The 13,010-nt window shown below is 49.9% G+C and overlaps 2 protein-coding genes across 2 annotated transcripts in view; both read right to left on the bottom strand.

Annotated features, from left to right (window-relative positions):
- The window catches only part of LOC119459349 (1-phosphatidylinositol 4,5-bisphosphate phosphodiesterase epsilon-1), a 236,732-nt gene extending 228,307 nt beyond the window's left edge, over nt 1-8,425 (bottom strand). Inside the window, exons 1-2 of the mRNA XM_049666212.1 lie at nt 8,144-8,425; nt 3,708-3,916 (exon numbers count right to left, since the gene is read on the bottom strand). Coding sequence (XP_049522169.1) covers nt 3,708-3,764 — 57 coding nt within the window. The 5' untranslated portion in view covers nt 3,765-3,916; nt 8,144-8,425. The remainder of the gene's footprint in view (nt 1-3,707; nt 3,917-8,143) is intronic.
- Nucleotides 4,113-11,768, bottom strand: LOC125946375 (uncharacterized). The gene is made up of 5 exons (XM_049669426.1): nt 11,738-11,768; nt 11,308-11,633; nt 8,921-9,127; nt 8,144-8,432; nt 4,113-4,237 (listed from the first exon to the last, which is right to left on the bottom strand). The coding sequence occupies exons 1-5, from the start codon at nt 11,766-11,768 to the stop codon at nt 4,113-4,115; spliced, it is 978 nt and encodes a 325-aa protein (XP_049525383.1).
- Between the last annotated feature and the right edge of the window lie 1,242 nt (nt 11,769-13,010).

Genomic DNA, 13,010 nt, shown 5'->3' with positions numbered 1-13,010 from the left:
GTGCCCACGAGCCAGGTCTTCGCGGAAGGCGCACGGCCACTGTGTATTGCACGGCCGCGGAGGTCAAGGCCGAGGACAGGCCCCTCGCCCTACGGCCGTTCGTCACGCGGCAGGGTCTTCAAGACCGCAACATCCTTCACTGGGCGAAAGAATCCTCCAAGTGCGCCCGACGTTTCCAGGAAAAAGATAAATAAAAATAAAATAAAAGCGAACAAGACATAGAGAAGGGCTCTGAACGGCAGGTTTCGAGCGACGTGACTATGGACTGCACTGGCGCCGTGGGTCGCGCAGCGAGGAGCGCTGTCGTTGACTGGACTTGGTCCGTTTTTCGGCGAAACGATCGGTTCGACGATCTGTGAACACAGGCGCGACATCACCAACGAAGCACGCCCGCCAGCGTCCACTGGTTCACGCGATTCGCCCCCGCTGTCATCCTCTCTTTTCCCCAACAGCTCGGTCGATCCCAATTTTAGGCAAAAGCGCACATTGATGGCTTCCAGTCGGTATACGGCTGACGGTACTGCTAGATCCCTAACTTTCAGGTAAAGGTCAAGCGGCTGAGAGAAATATGACCTTTGCTCTAAATACGTGACTTCCTTAGCCTGCTGGGTTGTTTTTGTGCGCGTGTCTTGTGATTCTCGCGCGCTTACAGGAAAAATGTTGTTTTCGAGGAAACCACATGCCAGCGAACTGTCCCTGTTGAAAGCAAGAAGCTCACATGCGACACATCTCCCGTATACAATAATCCGACATCATTATATGGAACCCTACATACAGGGTGTTTTAGGTAACTTGAACCAATGATTAAAAAAAAAAGTGGTTAACCCCAGCTGACTGAAACCAAGGACATATGGTTAGCCGTCATGTGGCGCTCCCCAAATATTTTCATATTCCGCTCAATTCGTTAATTAACTAAGATCAATTATGCAAAATTTTTATTATTCCCTTTAGGGCACCTACGTTTCGTTACGTTGTAGAGGGGGTGCAGAAACGGCCAATACAATTTTTTGTAGCAACGTACATGCCGCGTGGTGATTTTTTTCGGCGTTTAAAGAAAGGCCCGCGAAATATTAAATGAAACCACGTGACTGCGCTATCGTATTGCAGCGCTGTCAACCGTGCTTCAAGCGAAAGAACCGTGCGCGCGGAGTGTGGCGAAGTGAGAGGCAGTTATAGGCATCGGCTTCGCAGTGCGTCAGTATCTTTAACCGTGGCACACGGAAAGGAAGCGCCGTCGTCCTTCATAAGCGCTGACTGCTATTTATTATGCTATTTCCATAGAGAAGTCTTCTGTGTTACAGATCCCGCACTTGCTGAACTACATGCGATAGTAGCCGCTTGCCGCTATCTTCCCCCCAACACCCCGCACCTGCTTATCATTTTCAGAAACTCCATGGCCGCCTGTCGCTCCTTATTAAGCGGGGAACTTCCTACCCCCCTGGCACACATTCTCCAAAGTAGTCTGAGTACACAAGTTGAAATCGTGTGGGTACCTGGCCACGCGGGACTGTCGGGGAACGAACGGGCTAACCGGCTCGCCTGTGGCACTCTTCGCCAGGCTCCCGACTTCCCCGGGCCAAGCTAACATGATTCCCGACCTCCTCCCATTTCTCTCCAGCCCTATCGACTCGCCAGCCACGCGTTTCCGCCCTTACAACTCTGTCTATCTCGCGCACACGGCGTCCTCATCCGACAAGCCCAGACCTCTTTCTCCCACACGTATACATCTCCTTCGCGCATTCGCGGAAGAGCCACCTCCGCGATGTCACAGGTGCGGCGGTCATCCCAATGGCTCTCACATATTGTGGTCCTGCCCTCCTCCCCACCCTTCCCCCCAACGTCCACCACCCTATCCCCTACGCCTACAGCTGCTTGGTTGACTCTCGCAGCATCATTGCTGGCTCAGGGGTACTTGACAACCTTCATCGCTGCAGTGATGAAAGGCGTGACTGAGGGGCCCTCTCCACAACTGCTACTCTTACTTTTTATTTAATAAAGTGTATCATCATCATCATCTTTCGCTCAAAGGACGGTTGAGAGCGCTGCAATACGATAGCGTATAGCGCAGTCACGTGGTTTTGTTTACTACTTCGCGCCTTTTTTAAACGCTAAAAATATCACCACGCAGCATGTACGTTGCCACAAAAAATTGCATCGGTCGTTTCTGAACCCCCTCTACAACGTAACGAAACGTACTTGCCCCCAAAGTGAATATTAAAATTTTTGCATAATTGATATCAGTTAATTAACTAATTAATCGGGATATCAAAATACTCGAAGGAGCGCCATATGAAGGCAAACCATATGTCGTTGGTTTCAGTCAGCTGGGGTTAACCACTTTTTTTTTAAAGCCTTGGTTCAAGTTACGTGAAACACCCTGTATAAGAGCCATGTGAACAGATGTTGATAATGCAAGTTGAATAATTGGGCTTTTAGGAAAAGGCTTAGGTGGCTAGCATACATTTCGGGGCGCTTAAGGAAAGCGGTAAGGCTAGCTCGTAATAAATACAACCATAATGACTTAACTGCCTACCCTATTAGCTCGTTCAGATCTTTACAATTAATCAACTGAAAATAAAGAAAATATACAGACATATATATCTGATATCCAGCACCGTCACCTTAAGTGGTAGTACCAAATGATAATTATCTGATATTTGTCTCAAACCAGTGGCGTCTCACGCAGGCGCAAACTCAGTCAGAGCGCAGCGCGCTCACGTTCTGGCAAAAAATGTGACCACAACAGTTGTGGTCTACGTCACCTTTTTATGGCACCACCAAGTGAAGTCAGTATCACAGGAGTGCATCGCAAAGGGTAATCTGGCGGGGAGGTGATTTTCCATAAGGTATTTCACTGTGGGAAGTGGATCAAGTTCCAATTGAACGTGAAACCGGCGTCATCGGCATTGTCCATGGGCCAGACAGCGTGTGCCGAGGACGTTGGTACTGCACGTAAGGTATTTCGTACGCTTAACGCAGAGATCTTTGATTAGTACGGTACCAGACGCTGCTGAGGCGTCAATATTTGACTGGCTTGATTTGGTGATCGCTTTGCTGCGCGAGTACACAAGACGAATAAATGAGTGAATACACTCTACAGGTACGAGAAGTAGGCAGAATTTATAACATTCAGTATGACAGTAGCTACAACAGTCTCGCAAAGCTTGTCTGATATCTGTGTTTCGTTCTCGGAGCTGATGCCTGATTGACTGTGGATATCGATGATTCTGTCACTCAGAGTGGCAGAAGCGAGAGTGACACGCAAAGGGATCATAGCTCACGATCTTGCTTGCGTACCGCGACAATCGCTACGTATTTCCCGATGCAGTACTTTTACTTCAAGAAATCTGCTTTCGAATTCGCAAACCTATTTGTTCTTTCTATTATCTCTTTGCTAATGGCCGGCCACCTTCTAAAATGTAATCTCTAACATCACGATTGGCTGGCGCCTGTTCTTACAAAAAGGTTTAGCGTAAACCCGTATTTACATGCTACAGCGCTTAGTAAAAAAATGCGCCAGCCAATCCTGATGTCAGACGTATTGTCGAAGGTGGCCGGTTAGTGGCAAATAATTCTCAAGCACGAAAACCTTTGTGAATTCGGCCGCAGATCAAGAGTGATTTCTTTCGGCACAGTGAAAGAAAAAAAAAAGTGAGCTTGAGAACGACGAAAAAGAACAAGGGATATTCACGAAGTTAAACGCTCACCTTGAGGTCGGCGTTCCTGCGTAGCTCGTCGGCCCACTCCTTGTAGGCGTCGCCCATGCACGCGAGACGGTTGACAAAATCTCGGAACTCGCGGATGCGCAAGTCACCGGGGCAAATGCAGGTCCACTCGTAGAGCAGCTTCAGGATAGTCAGGTGTACGCCGGGCAGTTCGCACAGGGGTCCGTGCGCTGGAGCCACCGCCTCGCACGCTGCGACCAAGCCGAGAGCCGCCACTCGGTGACGAGGTACTTTAAATGATTTTCACACACAGCTTGACGCAGCAACGCCAACGACAAACGCGGATGCTTTGGCACCTATGGACTTTGCCAACGAGAGCTCCCTGGGCGTTGCGGTATACTGATATTTGGACTGTTGTGAACCAACGTGAGCACGTGTTCAAAAGCACTATAGGACCAGCTGCAGCCTGAGCGCTTTACCCACATGCAGCAGTTCAGAGAGGACGTGCTCTCGCAGCTTCTCAGATAGCAACCGCGCGACCTTTTGGGGGCGAAGTTTCTGCCGCTTGGCTTCTGGAACATCTTTACACTCGAGACACACCCTTCAATAAGGCCATATGATGTGCAAAGTCGAAATAGTCACTTAACATTAAGCTTGAGCATGACAGGATGCTTTTTAGAAGACTATTGAGTAAGATACGTTGATCACATCGATGATATTGAAGCGTTGTAATTATGAAAACAGACCCGTTAGTTTTCTGGTAACATACAGAGATCATACGTGATCAAAGTTTCGCGCACATTTCCGTCGGCCGCTGTGTGAATGAGCACTGCAGGCACCAGAGCGTGTACATGTTGATGATAATTATGTGCCTGAAACAGACAGGAGGGATCTCAGAGGAAGAAAAAAGTGAGAGAAAAGAAAACGTTACGGTTTATTTTTATTTATGTGCTGACGGAAAACATTTTGAAAATATTGGGATGACACCCGCCGTGGTTGCTCAGTGGCTATGGTGTTGGGCTGCTGAGCACGAGGTCGCGGGATCGAATCCCGGCCACGGTGGCCGCATTTCGATGGGGGCGAAATGCGAAAACACCCGTGTACTTAGATTTAGGTGCACGTTAAAGAACCCCAGGTGGTCAAAATTTCCGGAGTCCCCCACTACGGCGTGCCTCCTAATCAGAACTGGTTTTGGCACGTAAAACCACATAATTTAATTTAATATTGGGATGACGCGCTATACATTAGGCGCATTCTCTCCGTCACCCCATTAAAGAGGGCGTGAGAGTTGCGCGTCGGGATACGTCTGCGCCGTCGACCAGAGTCTCCGCCGCCGGTTCGAGGCAACGTCCTGCGGATGCGCGCAGCCAAAAGAGCAGGCTGTCGCTACTCGTTCTTTTGCTTCAGTAACAAAGACGGCTGCTGCGATGGGCGCCTGCGGCGATAAGGGACCACTTTAGGCTACGGCGATAAGGGACCTACAGGCTACGGCGGCTGCTATGCTTCGCGTAGCCTGTAGGGCAGACTCGTCGTTATGCGAGGAAAGGAACAGAGCAAATCGATAAGCACGAGTAAGGGCTGTGAGCGAGAGCTGAGAAACAAGCTGCAGCTCGAGCCAGTGGTACTGCCAGTAGAATGCACGAACTCGCACTGCGCAGGGCGCCGCTCTCTATATGCACAGGGAATATGTTGGCTGTGCCTGTGCAATACATAAGATTGAAATCGATACGCAAGCGTGAATATAGGAAGACGGTAAAACATTTCACCATGCTAGTTCACTCTTTGCCGACATGGAGACGGAATGCAGATTTAATGTATTACTATATGGGATTTACAAGCCACATCGAGCACCATCGCGTCGACGGCCTTTCGACACTCGCCATCTTTATGGACGTTGCCAAAGCATACGACTGTGTGCTTCACACAGGCATCATCAATGGACTCCGAGCCATAGTCGTCTCGGGAAATGCTCTTCGATTCGTCCATGAATTTCTTAGAGATCGATGTGTCCAGGTTAAGCTCGGAAGTATAATGAGCGAAAAGCGACGCATTTCTGTTGGCGTCCCACAAGGAAGTGTCCTATCTACCTTGCTTTTTAACGTTGCCATGGCCAGCCTTCCAGACGCACTGAAAGTAGGTCGGTCGGCAGTTAAAATGCCCATCTACGCAGATGACATCTGCATTTGGATCTCGGGGTACCAACACAAATGCTTGGCCCGGATAGCGCAGGGCGCAATTTCCGTCATCGAACGCCACTTGTCGACGCGTGGCCTATCTTTATCAGCGGAAAAATCTGCTTTCATGCTTTTCCCGGGAGTGAGGCGCAAGTCAACACGTCTGACGCTGAGTATCATGCCATCCAATTCTTCGTGCAACTAATGTTCAATTCCTGGGCGTCACCATCGACAGCAAGCTACTAAGGCGACGCGCGGTCGAAAGTGTTGCGGCAGCATCAGTGCAAAGAGTCAACGCACTTCGTCGCTTGGCAGGTGTACGCTGGGGAAACAATCCTATGTCTATGCTTACACTGAATGCTGCACTGATAACAAGCCGCATTCTCTATCAGCTCCAGCTGATACCGCCATCATCGAATCAATTCGAGCGTTTGGAGGCAGTGCACAGAAAGGGACTTCGCTTGGCGATGGGAGTTCCACAGGCGCCTTCAAACAAGAAAGTTACTAATGAAGCAGAGTCTCTTCCACTCGTCCTTTTGGCATCTCAGGCCTTGCTGACCCAGCTATTAAGGCTGGGCTAGTCCCGCTCAGGCACGGCGCTTCTCCGGCGGCTAAGAGCAAGAACTCGCTCCCATTTCCATGCGGCGCCGAACACCTTCGGATTTTTAGGATTGGAATGGCCTAAACGGAGCCGCCTTGACCCGCCATGGTCGTTTTCAGACGTTACCTGCAGCCTCAGTGTATAACACCTACCGGCGAAGTTAGTCATTCCAACTGCCGAAGCAAAGTTTCTTGTGCTGGACCACTTGAGCACAGCGTTTCAAAGCCACCTACAAGTGTACACAGACGGGTTGGTGTGCGTACAAACAGATAGCTGTACAGCGGCATTCTGCATACACACCCTTGATGTGTCATGGTTTGGCCGCCTGGATCGTGTAGTTTCCTCTACTACAGTAGAAAGCGCCGCAATTACTGCGGCTTTGCGGAAACTACGGGCCTTTTCTGCGCGAAATGTCGTGGTGTTGACGGACTCCAAGTCAGCGTTACAGAGATTACATCGTGGCCTACCTCGAGAGAAATTTACAAGGCAATCTCTGGCACTGATTAACGAGCTAACGAGCAAAGGATTTAACATAAGGTATCAATGGATACCATCCCACGTAGGAATTGATGAAAATGAAAAAGCTGACGCCCTTGCACGCCTAGCGCTGACATGTGTCCCAAAAGTGAAAGCTCCAAAAACGTTTCATTACCCTAAGGATGCAATCCGCTATCACTTTAGGGCGATTCACAAGACTCCTACACGAAGCCTGTGTGACTCATGGATTTACTCACGAAGAAGCGACGCTGTTGTACCGCATGAGAACCGACTCCGCGTACACCCCAGCTTGGTTATTCAAGACTGGGCGTTGCGCTTCCCCGCTCTGTGCCTTCTGTGGTGACATAGGAGACATCGAACATCTCATTTGGCTATGCCCGCAGTTTGACACACAAAGAAAAGCGTTGGTCGACAGTCTGCAAAAGAGCGGTGTTAAGCACAGGACCTTTGAAGACGTCGTTTTCCCCGGAGGGCCCGCGGCAAATAGGAAGAGAGCGCAACGACTGCTGATAGCCTTCCTTCGAGACACGGGGCTCATCGACACCTGGTGACACACCCCTGATCTCAACTCAAAGGAGGATCAGGCAGAACAATTGCCGGCTATGTATGCCAGGCTTACCCGCCTGCTTCAACATCATCACCACCACCACCATTTGCTACGAACAGCCTACCAAATCTTTTGGTCTTGGAGAACGATATCCTTCAAATTGATTATGCATGTTATTCTCTAAAGTCTTCAATAAATATTTAAATTATATTTTAATAGTAACTATAGCTTGGCATAATGCAAATTTATGAATTGTGGAAATATCTCACACGAGAAAGTAGCCCGTGATATCGCATGTTAAGTGCGCATTCGCGGCCCTTATTTATCGCGGAAGAGAGAGAGAGAGAGAGAGATAGAGAGAGAGAGAGAAGGGAAGAAGGAAAGGCAAGGAGGTTAGCCAGAGTTAGTCCAGTTTGCTACCCTACACGTGGGGAGGCGGATGGGGGAGTCAAAGAAAGAGAGAGAGCTAAGCTGTCTGTTATACCTATCGTGGAGATGCGTTTCAAGATAATTAAAGAGGTAGAGGAGGAATTGCAAGCGAAGGTGCGGCCACAACCGAGGCGCAATCTACAGCGCAAAGCTAACACGTGGCAAATTTTATTCGGTATATTCCTTCGCGTCGCGAACACCCGCGAAAGCGAATGGCTCGCGTGCTTACCCGTGAGGAGCGACTGTTGGACAGGCTGTGGGACAGAGGTGGCCGACTGTGGCGCGGCGGGCCCAGCGACGGTCGCAGATGTCGCGAGGCCTGCCGCAGCGGGCTTGCTCACCGATGAACCCGTGTAGGCCCCCTCCGTGGTGGCACTGCGGATGAGTGGGCCATGTCCGTGCGGCAGCTGGAGGGACGCCGCTTCGAAAGTGACACGCGGCACCGAGCAGGAGCGTGGTCGCGCGTAGCCCACCCCGTCGAGACCGCTTCCATCCGTAAAGGTGTCGCTCGAGCCAGTCTGTAAAAGAAACGGCGAAACGAAGGGGGACAGTCATTAGACGCCTCTCCAGGGCATCACTAGATCACATTTCTCTGGCACACGCTTGCTAGAGGGGAGAGTGCTGATGCGCAATGTTTCCACGACAGCCCGACGTAGCGCGATGTGGTCACGGATAACTCCTGTTACCAGACTTTTATAACACATCTTTCTGTGACCTTTCCGTAATGGGGTGCCTGTTTCAGCACACTTGTGAATGTGTCCAAGTCGCTATCCGCAGCAGCGCTGCAAGGCACAGTTATTCCGACAGAACTGCGCTTCTGTAACAAGTACTACACAAGTACAGATACTGTGGCTCATTATACGCTAATTTTTGGCAGTCGCGCGGCAGCACGAAATTCAAGAATGCCAAATTCGCAATATTGGACATCCACTGAAGAAAAATTCATTGAAGATGAACGTTCGCACTTCCAACATACAGCACCGAGAGAGAAAGTGAGGAAGCTGACCAGCGTCTCAAAGTTTGGGAGGTTCTGTAGCTCCTTCTGAAAAGCCGCAATGTCGGCCTCGCTGGTCGTCCGGGAGGGCTGGTCTTGGCTGGCGGCTGGCGCCTTGCTTGCGCGCTTCTTGAGGCTCGAAAACTTGAAGGTCCGCCGCCCCGCCGGAGATGACGCCGGCGAGAGATCGGGCCCGCCATCGGGAGCCACCACAGTCACCTGCGAGCGAGCAATGTTGTTGTCACTGTTCTTGCTTTCTGTACGTTCGTCCGTATGCCTGAAAGATATTGTGAAGCCAGCACCGTCCTAATGGTTTTTTTCAGCCGCAACTTCGCTTAGCTCGCCATATGCTAGCAAGGAAACTGTGTGCACGTGGGATGTTAGTAATGCCATTCGTGTATGCTTCTCTTCCTGAGTTCAGAGTCAGTGTTATACACTGAATGACAGAAATTTGTCATAGTAGCAAAATTTACCGCTAAGCATTCCCTTCAGCAACAACAAACACATCTTTTTCGAGCTGAATACGCCGCATACGTTCTCAGGTCTAACTTTTCAAGTATTGAGAAGGCTGATACTAGATACGCGCGACGGGACCGCCACACCGGGAGAGCGAAAGGAAACTAGGCACGCGACAAAGAGAGGGCGGTTAAAAATTTTAATTATGGAGTTTTACGTGCCAAAACCACTATATGATTATGAGGCACGCTGTAGTGGGGACTCCGGAATAATTTGGACCACCTGGGGTTCTTTAACATGCACTTAAATCTAAGGACACGGGTGTTTTCGCATTTCGCCCCCATAGAAATGCGGCCGCGGTGGTTGGGATTCGATCCCGCGACCTCGTGCGTAGCAGCTCAACACCATAGCAACTAAGCAACCACGGCGGGTAAAGGGAGGGTGGTGCGAGCATACACATGGCCGACGCTGGACGCACAGCGGCAAATTTTTGAGAAACCCTTATTATCTACCTGAGAGTCTACTGACTTTGAAAATGGTGCTTATTGATAACTAATCTACTGAAAATGCATATCCAAGTAAAAAAAATAAATAAAAAAAGGCAGGGCGCACACTTCGTGCTACACAATTCTTCGAGTTATCATGAAATCTGTGCATAAGGTGACCAACGCTCTAAGGTGATATGTCAAGGCGTGCCAATGTCTGATGCCTCCCATTTAATTGTCTCGATCTGTATTGCTATAGGGGATACCTTCGTCGGCGATCTGACGAAGAACGGTCACAGGATATGGCGGGGTATTTAGCGCAGTGAGGAGGACGTGCTCCCACGCACAGAGAGTACCCGTGCCCTAACCTCATCAACATCCTCTTTTAACTGTCCTCCTAGAACGTCAACTATAGTAGCGGCTTTTAGAAAGACAACATTGTCATCCACCCGACTGTAGCACGCAGCTACCAGCTACAAAGGAAGCACATACGTATTTCCGAGAAAGAAAGCGTCGCATGCAGTTCAAGAAAAATTCGTCCGCGTCCGGGGATCGAACCCGTAACCAACGAATTCGCGGGGTGGTTGGTCCCGGGTTCGTAAGTCCCGGATTCGATCCCTGGCCAGGAAAAAATTATCTTTAACTGCAAAGCTTCCGTATGTGCTTCCTCTGTAGCTGCGTGCCACAGTCAGGTTCTCCCTTTTCTCCCTTTCATGAACCTTCCTCGACCTTGCGGGATTCCGCAGAACTGATTTACCATAGTAGGGACTTTGAAGTAAAGTGTCTTTAGCTTTCAGCGTCAAAGCAACAAATACTACAGCTCCTTGTTAGACGAATGAATGGCCTGATTTTCCTAACGTCATCTAAATCTCGATGGGCGGTAGCTTTAACGATATATGACTCATTTACGGTACTAACTAGCGCTTTGGATATTAGATGCAACACTGGTACCTGTTGTTCTCGTGTTGCTGAAAATGTCGAAGTTTTGTCCTAAAGCATGAGTTCTTCGACGACACTTTTGTCGTATTCTTTCCAGAAATTCGCCGTGATCACGCCAAGAGGTCACAGAACACGTTGGCAGGATACCTTTCTCTTATACGGCGCAACTGTTTGCTTCGAATACATGGCAGTGTGTAAGAAGGGGAAGTATAGAAGATCAGGACGTGCAATCAGGACAGGATCCGCACATTGCGCTTCCTCTGTTCCTTGACGCCCTCGTGTTATGCGCTGGCATGTGTTCAAAATATCAACGTCGTCTCGCCCAAGTGTAGCTTTGTCGCAATTTACTTCTAGCACACCGGGCCCCCTTCCGCGTTCGTTGATTGTTGTATGGCTGCATCCAAGATGACTGTAGTGTCCTGCTTTGTGCGTCCTTGTCTTCTGCACTGTCATTTATTCAAAGCATCAGCTAGCTCAACATTCAGCTAGCTCAACTCATCCAAACGTCAGCTGTGTCACCTGTTTGTTGTCGGCGTGCCGGATGGACTCCCGGCGCTCCTCGACGGACGAGGCCCGTGCCCAGGAAGCCGGCCCAGGTGGCGCGCAGTTGACGGTCAGTGCAATGTGGCGCCGCTCGCGCAGCGACTCCTCGGTGTCGGCCGACGAGCCCGCGCGGCTTCGGTTCTCGGAAGCGATGCTAGCGCGGGACGGCGCCCCGCGGCGCGCCGCCTGCGCGGTGCCCAGCAGCCGGTGCTGCAGCAGTCGCACCACGATCACCGGCGGCAGCACCATTTGCAGCGCCGACAGGTGGAAGTGCACGCCGCTCGCCTCCTGCGAATACGAACCTGCGAGCAAAGCGGACCGCGCGTTCAAACACCGCGGGAAACACGGCGTTCCGCGCATGCGTGCCAGCGCAAAATTCCGTGAGCGGTTTACGTCTACTTCACACCTCGCTGTGCATATGAGACCGTCACATTCATCTCCCGTTTCGTCCTTCCGGGCCAGAGATTTCGTCGTAAGTGATTACAGTATATACAATGAGATAAGTACAAGGGGACGCAGTACAGAGCTATATCAGCATCTCGTCATTCTCGTTGAGCCGCAATAATCTCAGTCTTACAGCTCCGATAAAGCTAAATCTAACGCGCTTGGACAGGAAGCGCCGTGATGACCAGGCTGTCATCTTTTAATTCGCATTGAAACATCGGCCGTGTTATACGACGAGTTTCAGAGGGCAAGCTTGGAATGGCTCTACGACGTCGTCAGTTGCAGCTGTCGACAATCGTTACCGCAGTATAATACGAACTGAAATTGGTGTTGGCGCTTCCCTGTTTGGGCCCTCGTTTCCTGCCATAACAGGTTCCTGAGATCCTTGCGAATCAACAAGGAACAGCCGCCGTATCAGAATGGTAGACCTAGCACTGCTATCAGGTCGAGACAACTGTGATTATGGTCGCGCGTCCGAGTGATAACACTTCTCTGCACAACAAATAAGAGCAGATGTGAACTGCAACTCCTTACATCTTTCCACTTACGTGACTTCTGCGCAAGCATTTGTATTTAGCTTTATATCTATTTGGGTTAGGAAACAATTATTCAATGCTTCTAGACATGTAGGACCAATTTCGAATGTAATCGATCTATTCAGAATAAAATCAGTGCACTGGTATCGGCAGGCGTCCCGTGCAAGCAGTGAAATTTTTTTTTTCTTCGTAGAAAATTAAATTTTGGATCAAGCAATCATCAGTGAAATTGCCGCTGTACCAGCCTATGTCCGTCCGTGACGAGGGTGTTTTATCCGTGTGGGACTCTTATCGCTCCACGTTAGTCTTGAGCTTGTGCGAAGTCATGCCCCCCGTTTCATCTTACTTCAATACATTGGCACATCGGGGGTACACATCATGACAGCATTAATAAGAGATCCCTCGCCACCCACAGACAATACTTTCGCCTTGCCTTTCTTCACAACATGCCGTAAGAAAACCTCAAATTCGTCCTGCAAACCAATGTTAGGGCACCACAGCATCCATACCATCTGGGAAGAGTGCGCTTCAAGAAAATATTTCGTATTCGTTTTTTCGTTACACCCATGCTTCCGTTTCCGTTCAACAGTGGCACTCTCTACTAAAGCCACTTCATGAAAAAAGCAAAGCAATTGCTCTCTCTAGTGTGGCGACCACAGTACAGTTGGTTGGTACGTGTTTACTGTGGCGAGTTTATAC

This window comes from Dermacentor silvarum, chromosome 1, assembly GCF_013339745.2.
Source record: "Dermacentor silvarum isolate Dsil-2018 chromosome 1, BIME_Dsil_1.4, whole genome shotgun sequence".
NCBI classification, from domain to species: Eukaryota; Metazoa; Arthropoda; class Arachnida; order Ixodida; family Ixodidae; genus Dermacentor; species Dermacentor silvarum.
The sequence above is the reverse complement of the archived record's forward strand: the minus strand, read 5'-3'. Positions and strand labels throughout refer to the sequence as shown.

Coding starts and splice junctions, on each gene's coding strand:
- LOC125946375 (XM_049669426.1), bottom strand. CDS start 11,768: ATGAATGTGACGGTCTCATATGCACAGCGAG. Junction 11,634..11,737: donor GGTCTCATATGCACAGCGAG/GTGTGAAGTAGA, acceptor CTTTGCTCGCAG/GTTCGTATTCGCAGGAGGCG. Junction 8,433..8,920: donor TCCCAAACTTTGAGACGCTG/GTCAGCTTCCTC, acceptor TTTCTTTTACAG/ACTGGCTCGAGCGACACCTT.